General features: G+C 46.2%; 1 protein-coding gene across 1 annotated transcript in view; it reads left to right on the top strand.

Moving 5' to 3' along the window:
• Positions 1–20,476, top strand: part of LOC102816050 (chromosome unknown open reading frame, human C14orf159) — an 81,330-nt gene that overhangs the window by 4,378 nt on the left and 56,476 nt on the right. Inside the window, exons 2-6 of the mRNA XM_006839634.1 lie at positions 3,701–3,854; positions 5,949–6,147; positions 12,084–12,234; positions 13,878–14,000; positions 17,490–17,693. Coding sequence (XP_006839697.1) covers positions 3,701–3,854; positions 5,949–6,147; positions 12,084–12,234; positions 13,878–14,000; positions 17,490–17,693 — 831 coding nt within the window. The remainder of the gene's footprint in view (positions 1–3,700; positions 3,855–5,948; positions 6,148–12,083; positions 12,235–13,877; positions 14,001–17,489; positions 17,694–20,476) is intronic.

The raw sequence follows: 20,476 nt of genomic DNA, 5'->3' as shown, positions 1-20,476 counted from the left end.
TATCCAACTCTAAATCATTGCATATTTTATTATAGTATTTGGTTTTATCTTCTCAAGCTGACCTTTGAAATTTTCTGTTCAGCTCTTGGACCTCTTCAATTCTTCCCTTTGCTTTAGCTTCTCTACGCTGGAGAGCAAGTTTCAGAGTCTCCTCTGACAGACTACATGAGCTAAAATAGGTAGATATGTGCTTAAATAAATATTATCTATTTGTCCCTGTTATTTTGCCCCTAGCTCTAGCTGCTTATATCAGAGATGGGGTCATGGGCTATGAGGTGCTTTGAGTGAAGTTCTAGTATAGCTATGGTACCTAGAAAGCTGTGGATCCCAGGAGACTACAAAAGACAAGTATTAATTAAGCTGCTTTTAGCCATGTTGTTGTTAAGTGCTGTCAAGTCGGTTCCGACCCATAGCGACCCCGTACAGGATTTCCAAGGCTGTAAATCTTTACGGGAGCAGAAAGCCTCATCTTTCTCCCGTGGAACAGCTGGTAGTTTCGAACTGCTGACCTTAAGATTCGCAGCCATTAGCTACCAGAGCTCCTTAGGTAACAGAAAACTCAATTAACAATGGCTCAAACCAGTAGGGGTTTATTTTTCTCACCTGGAGGTGGGCATCTGCTGGTTCAACGATTCTCCTGGCCTTTCCTCCATGATCGTAAGACGGCTGCCCTGCCTACTCCATGATCACATCCACTTGGAAGGAAGCCAAAAGAAGGAAAAGGAAGTGCGTATTATTCCTTTTACACGGCATGGGAAGTTAAGTCTGCTCACTGAGGTAGATGACTCAGGGACTTTCCTGCGACCAGCAGCTGAGATGAACAAAACCACAAAAGTGGCCTCCTGGCTACATCTCATTAAGAAAGAAACAAAGAAGCTGTGTGCACATAAGGCCTTCCTAATTTGCTGTATTCAGAGTCCAATTTGTTCTCACAACAGGCTTTGGAGGAAGGTTTAGCTGGCTGCATTCCCTTCCACCTCATTCTAGATTAGTTTTGGAGCCACGCTGGGCTTGCTTAAAACGTGTGGCCAGCTTCCTTGGCCTTTCAGCACCTAGGGTGTCCTCGTTTTGAAGGTTTGTTTGCAGGCACCATGGGGTTTGAGATAATGGGTTCCAGGCTCCACTGGGAAGAGGAGGAGATGGGCCTGGCCTTTTCCCAGTGGTCGGTTGTATCTGCTTCAATCCATAATCCCCAAGGAGGAAGGAAGGAACCACAGGTGTCAGTAGACCTGCCCTAGGGAGACCCAGCATCCTAGTCCAGTGCAAGGGTGATGTGAGAAGGACTGAAGGCTCTTGGGTCTTAGGTTTGAGCCTCCTTGCGGTGCTACGCAGGAGCTGTGCAACCCTGGGAAAGTCACTTCACCTCTCTGAGCCCTATTTGTCTCATCTTTAAAATGTGAAAGACGATGTATATGAGTGACTTAGAAATGTCACGTGGTGATAGAACAAATCTAAAGGGCCTTCATTCTGGTTTTGTTTTTAAAAGAAGAGTTCCCCTCCCCCTGTTTTTGAAACGTTGTTGTTGTTGTTGTTAAGTGTCGTTGAGTTGGTTCCAACCCACAGTAACATAGTTTTTCTTATATGTTTTTTTCTCCAATTGCAGAAATTATGCATGTTTGTTGTTGTTATTAAGTGCTGTTGAGTCAGTTCTGACTCATAACCACCCTGCATAGGGTTTCTGGGGAGCAGCTGGTGGGTTTGAACCTCAGAACTTATCCTACAGTGCCACACCAGGGCTCCTGTTGATTCTAAATAAATATTCTAAAACTCATGTTTACTTTTTAGAATATGGAAAAAGCTCAAAGGAGAAAATTTAAATCATCCACCATCCCATCCTCTAGAGATAAGCATGGCTAACCTGATTCCCTTCTAGGCCTTCCCCTCATCAATCTTATAGAAAGAATAGTATGCTGAACACACTGTTCTGTTGCTTGGTATTTTTCCTTTAGTGACATGTCATGAACATTTTCTAATATCATGAAATACTTCTTATACCTTATTTTAAATGTCTATGACCCTGTTTCTTAGAAACATACATATGTTAGGTAATTTGCATACAACAACCTACTGAATGCTCTTTCAGGTAGGTTCCATGATTAAGACCATTTTATGGTTCGAACCGCAAGGTTGGCAGTTCAAACTCACCAGCTGCTCCTGGAACAACCTGTACAGTGTTGCTCTGAATCGTAACAACAACACAGATGAGAAAACTGAGGCTGAGCAATGCTAAGCGCTACTGACCAGGATCACAGAGTTGGTCAGAGACTTGATCAGAGGCAGAATCGGGGTTGGAACCCAGTTCTGTTTGCCTCCAAGACTCAAGAATTTCTTGTTCGAGAGATTGTGTAGTGTAAGTGTGGGTCTTTCTTTATAGCTCAGTTGTTGTTATTGAATGTGACCCTGTAAGTCAGAGTAGAGCTGCCCCATAGGAGCACCAGTGGAACATTATTTAAGCACTTGGCTGCTAATAAAAAGGTTGCTGGTTCAAACCCACCTTGAGAAAAAGATGTGGCAGTCTGCTTCCGTAAAGGGCAGGTGTACTCTGCCTTCTAGGGCCTCTGTGAGTCAACATTGACTCAGTGGTGATGGGTAATCATTACAGATGCAACTCACCAGGCCTTTTCTTGCATCACGTGACTGGTGAGTTGACCCTGTCATCCTTCTGGTTGGTAGTCAAGCACTTTAACCATTGCACCAGTAGCTCAGTTACAACTGTCCTTTCCCAGGAACTGCCAAGGATTCAGTGATCCTGATCAATTTAGAGTCTGCCCAGACACAGTCTTTCCCCTGAAGAGAATCTCCAAATAGTCAATGTAATCAGTGGAGAGAAGATCACCTGATTCTGTCTGTCATCATGGTAATGTACATGAAAACCACAATGTGATAGATACCACCCCACCTGCCGCAGATGTATCTGAGATCAGAAGCACCTAAGACACCCATAATCTGGCAGAGAGAGTACAAATTGGTACAACTACAGGCAGTGCCTACTAAACCTACACAGACATGTTTACCTACATATCTTAAGGTCCTACATATTTACATAAAAGAAATGCGTACTTATGTGCCCCCAGAGCGTAGGTACTAAAATGTGGCAGTACCCAAAATTGGAGACTACTCAAATGCCCATCAGCAGTAGACTGGGCAAATATATTGAGATACGTTCATGTAATCAAAGGAGTCAACTCCTTTAAATGTGACCATGTGAGATCTCACAGACGTATTGCTGAGTGAAAGGATCAAGCCTCCAAAGAGACCTAGTGTATGGCTCCATTATATGAAGTCCAAGGACAGTCCAATGTTATCTGTGGTGTTAGAAGGTGGTTCAAGCTCACCAGCTGCTCCTCAGAAACCCTATACAGAGTCACTATGGGTTGGAACCAACTCAACGGCGCTTAACAACAACAACAACAACCCATATTTAGGGAGTGTGGTGGCTCCGTATGATAAACACTGAACTAGAAACAAGTCCTGTGGTTTGAGCCCACCAGCTGCTCCATAGAAGAAAGGAGGCTTTCTGCTCCTACAAAAATGTGAAAAGCCTCAGAGACCCTATACAGGGTCACTAGTAGTCAGAACCAACTGAAGGCACTTAACAGCAACAATCGCACATTTGCACTTTTATGCATGTACAATAAAAAGTTAAAAGTCCACTGAGAAGGCAATGACTCTGCCCTTGTTCCTACTCTTACCAACCCAGGCCCGCAGCCAGCCAGCGTGGTGGTCCTGCACAGGTCCCTGGCCCCAGCATTTGAGAGTTTCTGCCAGGCCAACAGTAGTGTCCTGCCCCTACTGAGTCGAAAGGAGCCTGGCAAGTGGGCATGGTCTGCCCTGGGAATGGTCTCAGACACCAGGTAAAAAGCCTACGTTGCAGGGGTTTAGGCTGGGGGGGTGGCCAGGTGCTGCAGGCACGTGTCTCTGTCATCAGGGACCTCTGTCCAGCCCTGGGGACCCCACACTCCTGGCATGGGGCCTCCCTCATGGTTGTTGCTCAGGAATAACTGTACCCCTCTCCCTTCCCACTCCTACCCTGCTCCTGCCCCTGTCCTGGGTAAACTCTTTGGAACCGCATTGTCACTACCCTCCATGCACTGAATCACCCCAGCCAGGATCAAGAGAACTCATAGTCCCAACCCCCAGAGTCAGATGCTGCCACCGTGGTGCTTGGTCTCCCAGATGTTGAAAATATAACCCAGGGAATACATAGCTGTCTCTGTCTCTGTCTCCTAGGGTTGCAGTCACAAAATACCACCCAATGGCTTGAGAGAACAGGCACATACTGACTACATAGTTCTGGAGCCTGAAGTTTAAATCAGGGCCATATCGGTTCCTGTGGAGGGTTCTGGTCCATGCCTCCCTCTGCGCTCCCAGTGGCGACCAGCAATCCTTGGCGTTCTTTGCTGCTTGTAGATACACTTTCCTGTGATGTTGTCCCCTTGGGTGTGAGAAATCTCCTTTAAAAACACACCATTCAGAAGAGATTAGGATTAGAACCCACTTTATCCCAATATGACTTCATATCACTTAACAACAAAAGCACTCTTTTTAATCAAGGTCACATGCTCAGGTACAGGGGTTAGAACGTCAGCAGAATCTGTCTGGGGAACTCAATTCGTTCCATAGCAACAGGTTTACTGAGTCTTCTCAATCCTTCTTTGGAGACTCCACACTTCTCCACTATTCTATCACAGATTGACAACTTCTCTCATCCAGACGATGACATCTTCACTGTTCTTGTTACCCCAGACTTCTCCCCCTCTTTCCTTGCCCCCATCTTCTATTCTTCAACCAGAGTGACTTTTCTTCATTTTACATCTGATTGTGTCACTCCCGTATTTTAAATTGTCCAGTGCCTCCCCTGACTTTCTCTTTTGCCTGTTATCAAGACCTATGGTGCTCTGGCCCCTGCTCAATCTCTGTCGCCACCTCCAGTGTTCTTCCCACACACACACACAGCTCTCCAAGAACAGTAAACCCTGTATAGGGTTTCTGAGGAGCGGCTGGTGAGTTTGAACCGCCAACCTTGTGGTTCAAACCGATCGGGAGGTCCAGTGCTTATCCTACAGCACCACACTAGGACTCCAATAAAGCTAATTCTGCATTATCTGGGAGTGGACTCCAGAGAAGGAAGAGCCCTTCAGACACCAACCTGGTCCCAAGACTGCATCATTTATATTTCCCCTGGTGTGTCCCCTCACTGCCACCTTGGAGACACCTAAAGAAGAACCCACAATGGACCAGGGTGTTTAATGTCTCCTTGCTTTTTCCATGCCGTCTCCCCTTCTCCCCCCACCCCATGAACTCCTATTCATCCTTCAAGACCCAGTCCCAATGTCTCCTCTTTGAAAGGGTGAATAGACTTTTTCTTTCTTTCGCTCCCTGGACAGTTAAGACTCACATCTCTGTATGGCAAGGGTCTGTCTTCAGTGCAGTCTTGTTTTCCCACACAGTGCTGTAAACTCCTTGAGGACTGGGCTGGTATCCTTACCATCACTGGAACGCCCTCACCCAGCATCTGCCTAGCATGGCTCAGTAAATGATCTCAGACTTGTAATCAAAGACGTCTTCCAACCTCACAGTACTACTTCTCTAAGGATGTCACAGAGAGTCCTGGAGACATGTGCCCTATGTCCTTTTCAGTGTGCCAACCCACCTTGGTGACTGAGAGGGCACCATTGGTTTTTGGTACTTGTTTGGCTGGTCTTGGGTGGAAGTTAGAGGCAATATAATGGGGGTAGGGGCAAGAAACTACATTCCATGCCTACTGATCAAAGAGTCTCTGCTCTGAGGAGTTTAAAAGAATGCCAGCAAGACCCCCTGCTCCAAACCATGTCCCCAACCTCAGTGCCTGAAACCTCAGTCCTAGACATCCTCCTCCCTCTCCCAATCCCTTGTCAGGAGACAGATGGAGAGTCTGGGAGTCTGGGAGTTTTCCTGTGTATCTCTAGGTCGGGCTGTCCTCAGTTCTGGAAATACGAGTCTGGCATCTGCACAGGCAGCCTGGCCTCGTTGGAGGAGTACTTGGAGCAGCTGAAGGACATGGTGGCCTTCATCCTGGGCTGCAGCTTCTCCCCAGAGGAGGCCTGCAAGGAGGTGGGGCTGCCCAGCAGAGACGCAGCGGGTCAGAGGAACGCTGGTGCATACAAGGTAGGCGGACGTAAACCACCAAGGCAGGATGTCTTGGCAATGTGGATGGACTTGTATTTCCCTGTGGTGGGAGAGAATTGGCACAAGAGACAAAAGGCCTCAGCTGGGGCCCCAGTTCAGCCCCTTAGCAGCTGTCAGCTCAAGTCACACAATTAACCTCTCTGGATTTGTTTCCTTGTCTGGAAAATGGGACCGTCTCTGGGGCTATATGTGTACATACAGAGTGAGCCATTCGGTGACCTCGGAAGTAAAAAGATCTTTTGAGGTTGTGTCAGCCAGGCTCCTGTGAAATTTTGTCTGGCTCTTCCAATTTAGGGCTCCTCAGGAGGTCTTTGGAAAACTCTCCCTGTGGGGTGCCCATCACCTCAGGGAGAAGGTGCTGGCTCTGTGTGTCGGGGAGCTTTGTGGGAAAGCCTTCCTGTCTGCGGCTGCTTTATGTTTCTGCCCAGAAAGCTGGTCACGCACGTTCTGCGCTTGTGGTGGGCACAGATGCCATGCAGCCACCTCACCCAGGGCCTCTGGGGTAAGGTGCTCTTTGCTGGAATGCTGGGGTTTCTTCCGGCTGTTTCTTGTCCAGATGAGAGAACTCGATTTCCTCATCTCATTGGCCTCTGCATTTCTGAGCAGTTTTTTGTTGTTGTTAAGGCCGAGAATTTACCCTACTTATAAATGTCTGGCCTCCTGGTTTCTTTATTTATGAAGGAATCAGATGAAAGATGGACTCTCAGACCCCAGGACGTTTATGCAAACTTGCCTGTTCTGGGCTCTTGCCAGAGAAGCTGAGGTGGCCTCTGATCAGAAACAAGGGGTTTTCATGTGGGAAGTGGGCGCCCAGTGGTTTTCTGGAAGCCGGGGCAGCAACGCTGAACAGCCACTGCTGGCTGGGGCCCACGCCAGGCTCCAGCCCTGGAACACATGGTCTCTTGTAGCTTGGAGGGGCTAGGAGGGCCTCATGGCTCAGCATGAGTCTTTCATCTTAGTTAAGGAAACTGAGGCCTGGAGAGAAAAAGGGACAAGCCACAAAGCCAAGCTAGAACCCATAATGGCTGACTCCCACCAAAAAATATGCATAAGAGCTGTGAAGATGGAATGATGCTCAACACTGTGTACCCTAAGAGTCCAATCCAGTTATGCTGTCTCTGCACTACCTTTTCCCCACAACACCTCACTGTCCCCGATGGGCCTGTGTTGGCCCCAGGCAGCCATCTTGGATTCAGCTGGGGGCCTGGGGAACATACAGCCACCAAGGCCTTACTGTTTTTATAATAATAAAGCTAATTGTTGTTGTTGTTAAGTGCCATCGAGTCGGTTCTGACTCATAGTGACCCTGTATAGAGTTTCTGAGGAGCAGCTGGTGAGTTTGAACCACCGACCTTGTGGTTCAAGCTAACCGGGCGGTCCTGTGCTTATCCTACAGAACCACACCAGAACTCCAATAAAACTGCTGTTGTTGTTAAGTGCTGCCGAGTCAGTTCCGATCCATAACGACCCTGTATAGGGTTTCTGAAGAGAGGCTGATGAGCTTGAACTTCCCACCTTGCAGTTCAAATGACTCTGCGGTCCCCAGCGCATTAACCCACAGCGCCACACCAGGACTCCAATATTGATGTTAGGTGCACTCAGGTTGATTTTTGCTTCTTGGTGACTCATGTGACAGCACAGAACTGCTCTCTAGTGTCTTCTAGGCTGTAATTCCTCCCAAAGCAGACCTCCAGGTCTGTTCTCCCCAGGAGACACTGGATGGGTTCAGACCACCCACCTTCCAGTTAGCAGTCAAGTACTTAACTGTGGTGCCACCAAGATGCCTTAATTTAATATTAATGATTTAATATTGGTGCTGTGGGTTAATGCGCCAGACTGCAAAGCCATTTGAACTGCAAGGTTGGCGGTTCAAGCTCACCAGCTGCTCCTTGGAAATCCTATACAGGGTCGCTATGGGTCGGAACTGACTTACTGGCACTTCACAACAACAACAATGATATAATATTGTCCTGGTTGTTAAATGACATCGAGTCGGTTCCAAAGTGTAACAACCCTGTATAGGGTTTCCAAGTCTAAAAATTGTAGGAGCAAAAAAATGTATCTTTTACCTGATGGTCTCGAACTGCTAACCTTGTAGCTCGCAGTCCAGTGCTTATCCTATAAAACCACTGTGCTCCCCATCATCTTATTATTATGTAATTAAATTTATGTTGTTGTTGTTGTTAAGTGTCATCAACTCCATTCCAACACATAGTGACCCTGTATAGGGTTTCTGAGGAGTGGCTGGTGAGTTTGATCCGCTCAGTTTGCGGTCAAGTGCTTCGTGCTGTGATAGTATTGGGTAGTGATATTAATGATTCATTGTTACTACTAATAATATAATATTGTTGTGTAGGACTGTTGCTAGCGTACTGTTACTATGTGACAATAGTAATCACACTGACACCTCAGTTTCAGGGAGCACTGCCTGTCTGTCCTGCCTGGTCCTGGCACGTGTCCCTTCCCAGATACCGCCTGGCAGGCACAGCCAGTCTCTTCCTGCCGCAGGATGGTACCAGCATGCCCTGCAGGCAGGAGCCAAAACTGCCCCAGTGGGTTACAATCCTGGTCATGTCCTAAAGCTGTCAGAAGCCCCACTGTGGGGACTAACAACCATTCAGGAAAACAAGCACATACATACATACACGTGGCCAATGAATGTCACACCGGTCACCTTGGACCATTTCTGTTGAGGCAGGAAGAGGGAGGCTAGGCCAAGCGGGGGCCTGGGGTAGACGTCTATCCCCTTGAGGATATGGGAGGTAGAGGAGATACTAGTCCTTCGTACTCCCTTACATTCTCCCAGGGGGTCTGACCTGCGGCCTGAGGGTCCTTTGAACTCTATAGATAATATTCAGGGGTCCAGTCCTAGTGTGGCACTATAGGATATAGCACTGGACCACAAAGTCGGTTTAAACCACAAGGTCGGCAGTTCAAACTCATAGGTTTCCTCCTTAGAAACCATATACACCAGGGGTGGTGGTGGTGGTTAAGTGCCGTGGAGTTGGTTCCGACTCATAACGACCCTGTACAGGGTTTCCGAGGCTGTAAATCTTTACGGGAGCAGAAAGCCTCATCTTTCTCCCACAGAACAGCTGGTAGTTTCAAACTGCTGACCTTGAGGTTCACAGCCCAATTAGTAACCACTACGCTACTAGAACTCCTTACACCAGGGGTAGGAAACCTTTTTTCTGCCAAGGGCCATTTGGGTATTTATAACATCATTCACGCGCCATGCAAGATTATCAACTAAAAATTAACCTGCTCTATCTGGTTAAACATTTAATTAACTCAGTCCTAATGTGATGGGTGGAACTGTGATTGCCTTGGCAGGGCCAGACCAAGTGGCTCTGTGGGTTAATGTGCCAGACTGCAAAGCCGTTTGAACTGCAAGGTCGGCAGTTCAAACTCACCAGCTGCTCCTCAGAAACCCTATACAGGGTCGCTATGGGTCGGAATCGATCGACTCGATGACACTTAACAACAACAACATATGGTCTATAGGAGTCCAGGTGTGGCACTGTAGGTTAATGCACTAAACTGCAAAGTCAGTTTGAACCACAAGGTTGGCAGTTCAAGGTCATCAGTGGCTCCTTAGAAACCATATGCAGGGCCATTATGGGTTGGAACCGACTCGATGGCACTTAACAACAACATATGACTCATAGGCTGGACGTTCCCCACCCCTGCTACATAGGTTCACTATGAGTTGGAACCAATTGGATAGCACTTAACAACAACAATAACATTGGATGGGGAGAAATGAGTATTTGATTTTCATAACCTCTGACTGAAATGTTGCATTCCCTTTCGTAATGAATGCAAGGAATAAACTTCAGTCGTCTTAGCAGACCCTGTGTCTTTGTAAGCAGGCCTTGGTGGCACAGTGGTTTAAGCATTGGGCTGCTAATCCAAGGTCAATGGTTCGAACCCATCAGCCCCTCTGGAGAAGAAAGATGAGCTTGTCTGCTCCTGTAAAGAGCGACAGCCTTGGAAACCCTATAGGACAGCTCTGCTCTGTGTTACAGGGTCTCTGTGGGTCAGTATTGACTCAATGGCAGTGGCTTGGGTTTGGTGTTTGGTGATATTTTGGCTGCCAAAAGAAACCACGAGTATTTTCATATCCCCTAATGGTAGTTGTTCAGACATCTCAAAAACACCCTTTATGCTGACAATGTGTAGGGTTTGTGAAGCTGTAAATCTTTCTCCCACAGTGCGCCTAGCTGCTTCAAACAACAAATGGTATGAGATCTATAGCCTTGTTCCTTAAGTATTAGTAACGAAATACACATGTTTCTGTATCATAGTTTTTCCTTATTGATGACTCCACTTACAATGATTGGTTTCCTTTGTAATCCTCTGTATTTCCTGTTTTGCATTTAAAAGTATTACCTTGAGTAGGTTTCATCGGTAAAGACCAAACCGCCAGAGCGGTCCCTAACCAAAAAGCAAGCCCACTCCTGTCAAGTCAGCTTCATGAACTCACAGCAACCCTATGTATGGTTTCCGAGACTGTCTTCTTTATAGGAACAGACAGCCTTAATTTTCTCCTGAGGAGCAACTAATGGGTCTGAACCACCAACATTGTGGTTAGCCTAACCCACAGCTGCACCAAGTCTCCTTAAAGTGGTCCAGAGCATATCAAAATAGTCACAATCCTGTTTTTTTAATTTTTATTTATTTTTTTTTTAGGATTGAATTCCTTTTTTTTTTTTTTCTTAAATGTTTTATTGTGAATTATGTGATAGTTTACATGGGAGAACATTAATTTTACACTCATTCTATTGTATATCATCTCACTGCCATGGTTACAATCCTCTCCATGCATCATCAACTAAACAAAGGGTATACCCTGCAATCCTGCCCCCGTACTCCCCAGGTCTTCAGCACACAGTCACTCTCCCTCTCTGGATCTAAAGTCTCTAGCTGCTCCATCGCTCTATGTCATCATCTCTGCCTCCATTTCAGGCATCACTGCTTCTCTGGATAGGGTCCCGCTCTCCACTCTTCTCCCTTGATGGTCCTAGGGACCTCCATTCCTAGACTGAAAAGTTAATCACTCCCTTCCTTGCTATAAAATGTCTACCTTTACATTTCCGACCCTCACAATCAGTCCTGATAACAATTATTCACTGTTGTATCACAGGAGACCCATCTGCATTTCATTGCATCAACCATGCCTAGACAGATTAGATACTACTCACTGGAGATTCTACCTTCCTCCAGGCCCTCTGGATCTAGGTTCCCTCTTGAAAGCTTGTAAGCCAGTCACTTCTTGCCTTTGTAGCCCCCTACCCCCCATTTTGGGTAGCCAATGTCCAAGTTGCCCATCCCTGTCTACTCTGTGTGTGGAGGGGGTGGGAATGATTCTTGCTGTAAGGAATTGTTCCCTCTTTTGAGCTACTGCTTCCATAGGTGTAGGTCAAGTTCACCAAATTGTATGAGAATACTTTTTTTTTTTTTTTTCCCCTCTTCTTTTTACTTCTGGTTGAGCTCTGATCATCCAGTCATTGAAGCCAGGACAAGTGGGTATTATCTGCAAGTGTGGGTGTTCTTATGCATATGCCCTCTCTTCTTATCAGCTGGACGCTTCACTCTCCACTCTAGTCCTCTGTGGCTATGTCACTGACTCTGGGCCCAAGAGTCCCCAGGTCTTGCCACACTGCTGGCCAACCAGGTCTTCACCCGGGTTCACAGAAGTCTATTGAACATTGTAGGGCTTAGTTCGCCACAAAAAAGTCACAGTCCTGTTTTAAGCCAATAATTATTGGTAAATTTTCCCATCCCTGTGTCACGTTAAGGTAGAAACTAAGTTTTCATAACAGCTACTGTGGCCTCCCTCTTCATTCTGCCACCTCAAACTCTACCAGCTCAAGACTCAGAACTGTGTTAATTCCGTTTTCTTTTTCCGTCAGACAACAGTGCCTTGCTCCACCATTGCTGGGTTTGGCTGCCCTCTGGTGGTCACAATGAGGCCCATCCCCAAGGACAAGCTGGATAGGTTGGTTCAGGCCAGTTGCTCCACAGGCGGCGAATATGGACAACCCATTCACATAGGTGACCCAGGTCAGTGACATTCTTGTTCAGCATTCCAACAGCCTCACTTGAACTTGTACCTGAGAAAGTTGGGTTTGCACCTGAGCAGCTGGAACCTGCTATGTTCCTTGGTTCTCACGACTAGTCCTCACCTCTCCCAGAGAGTCTTAGGGCTGAGGGCTCTAGACGAGGGGTGGGGGAATGTCCAGTCTGGTTCTGCCAAGGCAACCACAGTTCCAGCCATTACATTGTTGTTGTTATGTGCCGTCGAGTCGATCGCCACTCATAGCAACCCTGTACTGTTTCCACAGAGCAGCTGGTGGGTTTGAACTTTTAGTTCACGGTCTAGTGCTGATCCTACAGTGCCACACCAGGAGTCCATTGGTGTTGGTGGTTAGGTGCTGTGGAGTTGGTTCCAACTCATAGCAACCCTATATAGGGTTTCCGAGGCTGCAAATCTTTACAGGAGCAGAAAGCCTCATCTTTCTCCTGTGGAACAGCTGGTAGTTTCGAACTGCTGACCTTGAGGTTAGCAGCTCAACTCGTAACCACTACACTACCAGAGCTCCTAGGAGTCCATTGGTAGTGGTGGTGTGCCTTGGAGTCGGTTCCGATTCATAGCGACCCTGTACAGGGTTTCCAAGACTGTAAATCTTTATGGGAGCAGAAAGCCTCATCTTTCTCCTGCGGAACAGCTGGTAGTTTCAAACTGCTGACCTTGGGGTTCACAGCCCGATTGATAACCACTACACTACCAGAGCTCCTTAACTTCAACTGATCCTATTTAGGGAGCGGGATGGGAAGCAGAAGGTAGAGGGTGGTTGCCCAGCTCTCTACCCTGAGACTTGATCTCAAAGCAGTGACATCGTTGGGCAGGAGAAAGCTTTGTCCCAAATGCTAACTCAGTCTGAACCCCATGGTGCCCAGTGTATTGGCTCAATCTGAGGGTGGGTGGGTGGACAGATCCAAGGGCTAAGAGCTAGTAGTCAGAAGCTGCCCCAGGCCTCATGAAGACTCAGCTGTGTAGCAAATGAAACCAGACAAAATCTTGAATCTTGTAAAAATACAATCAGCACTTGCTGCCTTCCCCATATGAGATGGTGTCAGGTGTCTGCACCACTGTTGTGTGTTACTGGAAATGGGTTGGGCCCGACATTCTCTTTTGCTGTGCTTGCCACTGTTGGGGACAAAGAATAAAGCCTGGGTCTGTGTAATGTGACTCAGTCTATGTCAAGGTAAACTCATAAATGCTGGCTTTGTTATAGCAATCGGTACAGAGAATGGGTTGTGTGTCATAGGAGCCTGAGAAAGCCTGTTCTGACACTACCACTGATGCTGGCTTGTGAGACATCAAGTTGCCTGGATCAATCCCTTTTCTCCTTCACCTCCATCTCAAATATCACGTAGATGGAGTCCTGGTGTGGCGCTGTGGGTTAATGCGCCAGACTGCAAAGCCGTTTGTACTGCAAGGTCAGTGGTTCAAGCTTACCAGCTTCTCCTCGGAAACCCTATACAGGGTCGCTATGGGTCAGAAATGACTCAACGGCACTTAACAACAACAACAACAACCCTGTGGCTAGTGCTCCTTTTGTGATCAGAACCCTGGGTGTCTTCTTGGATGGTATCTGACAGTCAGCACCCAGTGGAATGACATTCTCCTTTTCCATCTACAGGCCTGCTGGGAATCAAAGATCTCTCCCAACCTGACTACGGAGACCCTATTGTGTGTCATCCAGGGGACATCCCAGTGTTCTGGCCTTCTCAGCTGACCAGTTTTGAAGCTGTCAGTGGCTGCCGTACGTTTGGGCATGGTGGTGGTGGTGGGCAATATCTTTGACCTTAAAGGAGGGCTCTTGATGATTCATAAAAGCACAGGCTTACAGTACATTATCAGGGGGACTACTCCCTGGAGGAAGACATGCTTGTTGGTGCAGCGGGTGGTCGGTGATGAGGAAGACCCTCAGTGAGATGGATCCACACGGTGGCTGAAACGAGTCCAACAGAGTAACAATTGTGAAGATGTCTCGGGACCAGGCAGGGTTTCCTTCTGTTGTACACGCCAAGTCAAAATCGACTTGATGGTACCTAACAACAACAACATGATCATTAAAAAAATAAATCCATAAAACAAAACAAAACCCAGAGGCCTACAGGCCACAGCTAAGTTCTCTCTGACTTCCTTATTGAACCTCGGGGCTTGGTGTCCTCATCCAGAGCAGTGGGACTTTCATCTCAAGTACACTTTGATCAAATATATTTTATTTACTGAATCCTTACAGACCCTTCTAACAGAAGAAACAATTTTTAGCTTGACCTTTAGAAACAATTTGGAGGGCTTCAACCCTTTCACGACCCAGTTGTTTTCTACTTGGACTTTTGTGTTGATCCCATGTATTTGATGGCATGCTGAAATCAAGAGGAATTTTTTTGAAGTAATATGGGGGTTTTTTTTGTTTTGTTTTGATAGTTTTATTGTGAATTATGTGATAGTTTACATGGGAGAACATTAGTTATACATTCATCCTATCGTATATCGTTTCATTGCCATGGTTACAATCCCCTCCATGCATCATCAACCAACCAAACGACCAGGGGGCAGGCAACCACTACAAGCCTGCCCCCTGGTCATCAGCACACAGCCCCTCTCCTTCTTTGTGTCTAAAATCCCCAGCTGCTCCATCTCTCCATGTCATCATCTCTACCTCCATCTCAAGCATCACTGCTTCTCTGGGTAGGGTCCTGCTCTCCGCTCTTCTCTCTTCATAGTCCCAGGGGCCTCCACTCCTAGACTAAAAAGCTAATCACTCCCCTTCTTGCTACAAAAACGTCCACCTTTACATTTCCAACCCTCACAATCAGTCCTGATAGCAATTATTTACTATTGTATCACAAGAGACCTATCTGCATTTCCTTTCATCAGCCCCACCCAGACAGATTGGATAAATACTCAGTGGAGATTCTACCTTCCTCCAGGCCCTCTGGATCTAGGTTCCCTCTTGAAAGCTTGTAAGCCAGTCACTTCTTGCCTTTGTAGCCCCCCCATTTTGGGTAGCCAGTGTCCAAGTTGCCCATCCCTGTCTACTCTGTGTATGGAGGGGGTGGGAATGATCCTCGCTGTAAAGATTTGTTCCCTCTTTTGAGCTACTGCATCCATAGGTGTAGGTCAAGTTCATCAAATTGTATCAGATTACTCTTTTTTTTCCTCTTCTTTCTTCTTCTAGTTGAGCTCTGATCATTCAGTCTTTGAAGCCAGGTCAAGTGGGTATTATCTGCAAGTGTAGGTGTTATGCATATGCTCACTCTCCACTCTAGTCCTCTGTGGCTATGTCACTGACTCTGGGCCCAAGAGTCCCCAGGTCTTGTCACACTGCTGGCCAACCAGGTCTCCACCTGGGTTCACAGGAGTCTTAAGTAATATGGGTTTTGATATAGTTATGTGAGAGACATATGTCGTAAGTGGAGTCTGGTGGTAGGGTTGGTGGCATGAGGTCAGTTTCTTCAGATTCTGGCATCTATACAGGTCCCTACCAGGTGGCCACATGTACTATAACTGGAATGGCAGCTTCCCATGAGGAATGAAAGGCTTAAAATATTGATGGGTGATATATGTCCCAGAGGTCACAAAAGGCTTAAAAACAAAGGTGACCCCTAGGACCATGAAGGGATGAGAGCAAAATTTCACAAGAGTGAAATGTGGGACCCAATCCAGAGAAGCTGTGACACCAGAGATGGAGGCAGAGATGAGGACATGGAGAAATAGAGTATCTGAGGATTCTAGACCCGTGGAAAGAGAAAGGCTGTGTGCTGGCAGCCAGGAGGCAGGCTTGCAGAATATACCCTTTGGGCAGTTTAAATGATTATATATGTTCTTGTGTGTTTTTGTGTACAACACCCCACCCCCCAAAAAAAAGCAAAAACATAGGGAATAGAAGCAAATACTGTTGAATGATGATGCATGGAGGGGATTATAATCATTGCAATGAAACAAGAGTATAAAACTGATCTTCTCCATGTAGACTATCACTCAATTCACAAGAAAAACTTACAAATAATATAAAATAAAAAATTGAAGCCAGGAAAAACAACTAAAACCATTTGAAATGGTATTTGCAAGGTGGTTGAAAGTGATTGTGTTACTTTTTTTAAAAAAAGTTGTCGACCCATTGACTTGGATTCACAGTGGTGTGTATCAGGGTAGAACTGGGCTCCATAGGGTTTTCAATGGCTGGTTTTTCAGAAGTACAGGTCATCCCTGACTTGTGATGGGGTTCTGTTTCAATGACTATATCGTAAACCGGTTCTGATAGAAATCCTATCCCTGTGTAGTGTTTTTCAGTTTGCATTGTTGTGTTTTCTGATCCTCAAACATCTATGTATGACCATCTGAGAATAACATCAGCAAATTGTGTGCTGTAACACACTGTATGGAATCCATAGCATGGATGATGTTGTTAAGTGCCATTGTATTGTGCACCTACAACATACTTGGTGCAGAACACTGGTGATGCTGTAGGGTAAGCACTGGACTGCTAACCACAAGGTCGGCAGTTCAAAACTTACCAGCCACTTGGAGGAAGAAAGATAAGGCTTCTTGCTCCTGCAGAGATTTACAGCCTCAGAAAACCTATACAGGGTCTATACAACGGACTTAACAACACTTTAACAGCAACAACAAACGTGCCAGGCATGGGCCAGTTGCCAGGCATACACCTTTGAGTGTGTGTGCATGTGTGCATATACACACTCACATATGTGCAGGAACCATCCTCCTACACACTGTCTCATTCCTCCCACCTCAGGTCATAGTGCCGTGGGTACACCAGCACACCCCCAGCCCTTTCACTCTGACTAAAGATAGCATACCTAATTGAAAACAAGAACAACTAGTATCCCATTCAGAGACAATGCTGTTGTTGTTGTTGTTGTTATGTGCCGTCGAGTCAGTTCCAACACATAGCGACCCTGCACAGGGTTTCCCAGGAGCAGTTGGTGAGCTTGAACCGCCAACCTTGCAGTTCAAACAGTTTTGCAGTCTGGTGCATTAACCCACAGCGCCACACCAAGACTCCCTTCAGGGACAATAGTACATAGCAAAGAATAAATTGATAACAGAAGTTGATTTTACCGCATCCCTGTTTGTTTGGCTGGTGGCAACAAGCGTGGAGAGGGTCCTCTAAACAGAGTTGAGACACGGGTGCCATTTTGCCCGTCAGTGATGAGCTAGATGGGAATGTAGGGGGTCTTATGAAGTGGTTCATCTTGGTCCCTCCGGATGTGCCTTTTAGGAGCCCCACTGGCTTTCACCAGTGCCCTGGATCACGTGATTCTGACTGACCTGAGGGAGATAAAGAAGCCAGCCACGGGTCTCACCAGTAAGGGCATCCCGGAGGTCCATCGCATTTCCCAGGATCCTTTGCACTACAGCATCATATCGGCTTCAGCTGTGCAGAAGATTAGAGAACTGGAGGCTATAATTGCTGTGGACCCAGGTAAGAAACAAAACGTTCACACCTGAATGGCCTGAGAAATTCATCACTCATGTACTGGCCAGTGAAAGAGGCAGGGTACGAGTTAGCTGCATACGATCCTCATCTCTTTGAAAATGTTGATACCATGTAAGAGTCTCAAAAAGTCTAAAAGTTCTGCAACAATCACCTCAAACATAGTAATTATTATAAGGTTGCCATGTTGTTGTTGTTATGTGTGTGCCGTGGAGTCGGTTCCGACTCATAACGACCCTGTACAGGGTTTCCAAGGCTGTAAATCTTTACGGGAGCAGAAAACCTCATCTTTCTCCCGCGGAACAGCTGGTAGTTTCGAACTGCTGACCTTGTGGCTCGCAGCCCGATTCGTAACCACTGCTCTACCAGAGCTCCTTAAGGTTGCCATGAGCTAGAGTCAACTCAATGGCACCTAACTACGTTTTTGGTCACCCAGTTCAAGCTTCAGAATCACCTTTAATCTATGCATTCATCTCTGTTCATTTATTGTAATCTGTAACCAAGTCTTGTGGATTCTATGTGCACAGTACTCTATCTCTTCTATTCTAACAGCCATTCTTCTAGTTCTAAGTCTTCATTACTTTTCTCCAATGCTAACAGGCTTTCCTAATGACAGTCTCTTTCCTCTAAACTATTTTATATACTATGGTCTTGAACGACCTTCCTAAATTGATTTCCTAAGGTATAGCTTGTTGTTGTTGTTATTTTTGTTTTTTAACTGCAGTCAATTTGGTTCCGACTCATAGTGACCCTGTATAGGGTTTCCAAGGAGCTAGTGGTGGGTTTGAACTGCCAATCTTATGGTTCGAAGTCTAGTGCTTATCCTACCACACCACACATGTATAGCTTAGAACATGTCGTTTCCTTGCTTGAAAGCTCCAGATTGCTTAATTTTTAAAATCTAAACTGCTTAATTCAATGTTGTTGTTTTTTGGTAAGTACCATGGAGTAGGTTCCAACTCATAGTGACCCCACACAGGGTTTACGAGGCTGTAAATCTTTACGGGAGCAGAATGCCTCATCTTTCTCCCACGGAACCGCTGGTAGTTTTGAACTGCCGACCTTGAGGCTGGCAGCCCGACTCGTAACCACTGTGCTACCAGAGCTCCATATAGCCATCTCTAATACTACCTGCCTGTATTCACTGTCTAGTTCAGCAGCCTGGAAGTAGACACTACTCATTATTCATGGTTTGTGTATTGGATTTCTCAGTTCCATGCATTTCTCTATACCCTCCTGCCCCAATTAGATTTCCCTTTACTCCTGCTATTGCTACATGGCCAAACCCTGTCTGGTAACCTTCCTTGATTTCCTCCAATTAGAAATAATGTTTCCTTCTTCTCATGCTTTATAGAACTATATGTCTATAGATCTACAGTCACATTCATTCTGTATAATAGTTTTGCATATCTCATATACCTTCGTTGTTGTCTTGTGCTATCGAATAGATTGTAATTCATGGTAACCCCATGTGTTATGCAGTAAAACTGTTCCACAGGGTTTTCTTATCTGTAATCTTTATGGGAACCAGTTAGCAGGACTTTTCTTCCACGGTGCCACGGGGTGGATTCCTTTCATTAAATCAATATGTGTAGATGGAATTTTTAAAAAAGTTAATGCACCAAAATATTGACATTGATGATTTCTGAGGACTGTGATTTTTTTTTTTCTTGATTTTTTTCCTCCTAAATTTCAACACTGTCCATGTTAGGAGAGCTCATTAGCTGGAGACGTTGCAGCCAAAACCAAACTGGGGCTGGGTAGCTAAGAAAAATAACATTGTTCCTAGGTAGGCAACGCTAGCAGTTTAAAAAACATTATCCACATGTTTTACAATGCTCCTAATCTTTCTCCAAGGAGCTCTGGTAGCGTAGTGGTTATGAATCGGGCTGCTAACCTCAGGGTCATCAGTTCGAAACTACTAGCTGTTCCACAGAAAGATGAGGCGTTCTGCTCCTGTAAAGATTTACAGCCTCGGAAACCCTGTGCAGGGTCGCTATGAGTCAGAACCGATTCCATGGCACATAACAACAACAGTCTTCCTCTAAGGAGCTCTGGTAGTGTAGTGGTTACTAATTGGGCTGCTAATCTCATGGTCAGTAGTTTGAAACTACCAGATGTTCCGCAGGAGAAAGGTGAGGCTTTCTGTTCCTGTAAAGATTCATAGCCTCGGAAACCCTGTACAGGGTCACTAGGAGTTGGAACTGACTCCACAGCACATAACCACCACAACAATCTTCCTCTGCTGGACAGAGATGAGGCTTTCTGCTCCACCCTATGAGATGGAACTGACTTGACGGCACTTGGCAACAACCACATTCCTCTTTTGGCCATTTCCCTGGGGTTGAGCATAGAGCAGATTTGTTGTTGTTGTTGTTGAATATTGGACAACTGAAGAAGGAGCCCAGGTGGTAAAGTGGTTACGCACTAGGCTACTAAGCACAAGGTTGGCAGTTCAAACTTACCCATGATGCCACAGGAGAAAGATGAGGCTTTCTGCTCCCGTTTACAGCCTTAGAAACCCTGTAGGGTAGCCCTAGCATAGCCACTGCAAACCTCACAGCCGGCAGTTCGAAACTACCGGCTGTTCCTCAGGAGAAAGATGAGGCTTTCTACTCCCGTAAAGATTTACAGGATCAGAAACCCTGTACAGAGTCACTATGAGTTGGAACCGACTCCACGGCACATAACCAACCAATTTAAAAAGATCTCTGGTAGCGTAGTGGTTACAAATCGGGCTGCAAACCTCAGGGTCAGCAGTTCGAAACTAC

The sequence above is a fragment of the Chrysochloris asiatica genome, unplaced genomic scaffold (genome assembly GCF_000296735.1).
Source record: "Chrysochloris asiatica unplaced genomic scaffold, ChrAsi1.0 scaffold00025, whole genome shotgun sequence".
NCBI classification, from domain to species: domain Eukaryota; kingdom Metazoa; phylum Chordata; class Mammalia; order Afrosoricida; family Chrysochloridae; genus Chrysochloris; species Chrysochloris asiatica.
This window is presented reverse-complemented; position numbering and strand designations above follow the sequence as displayed.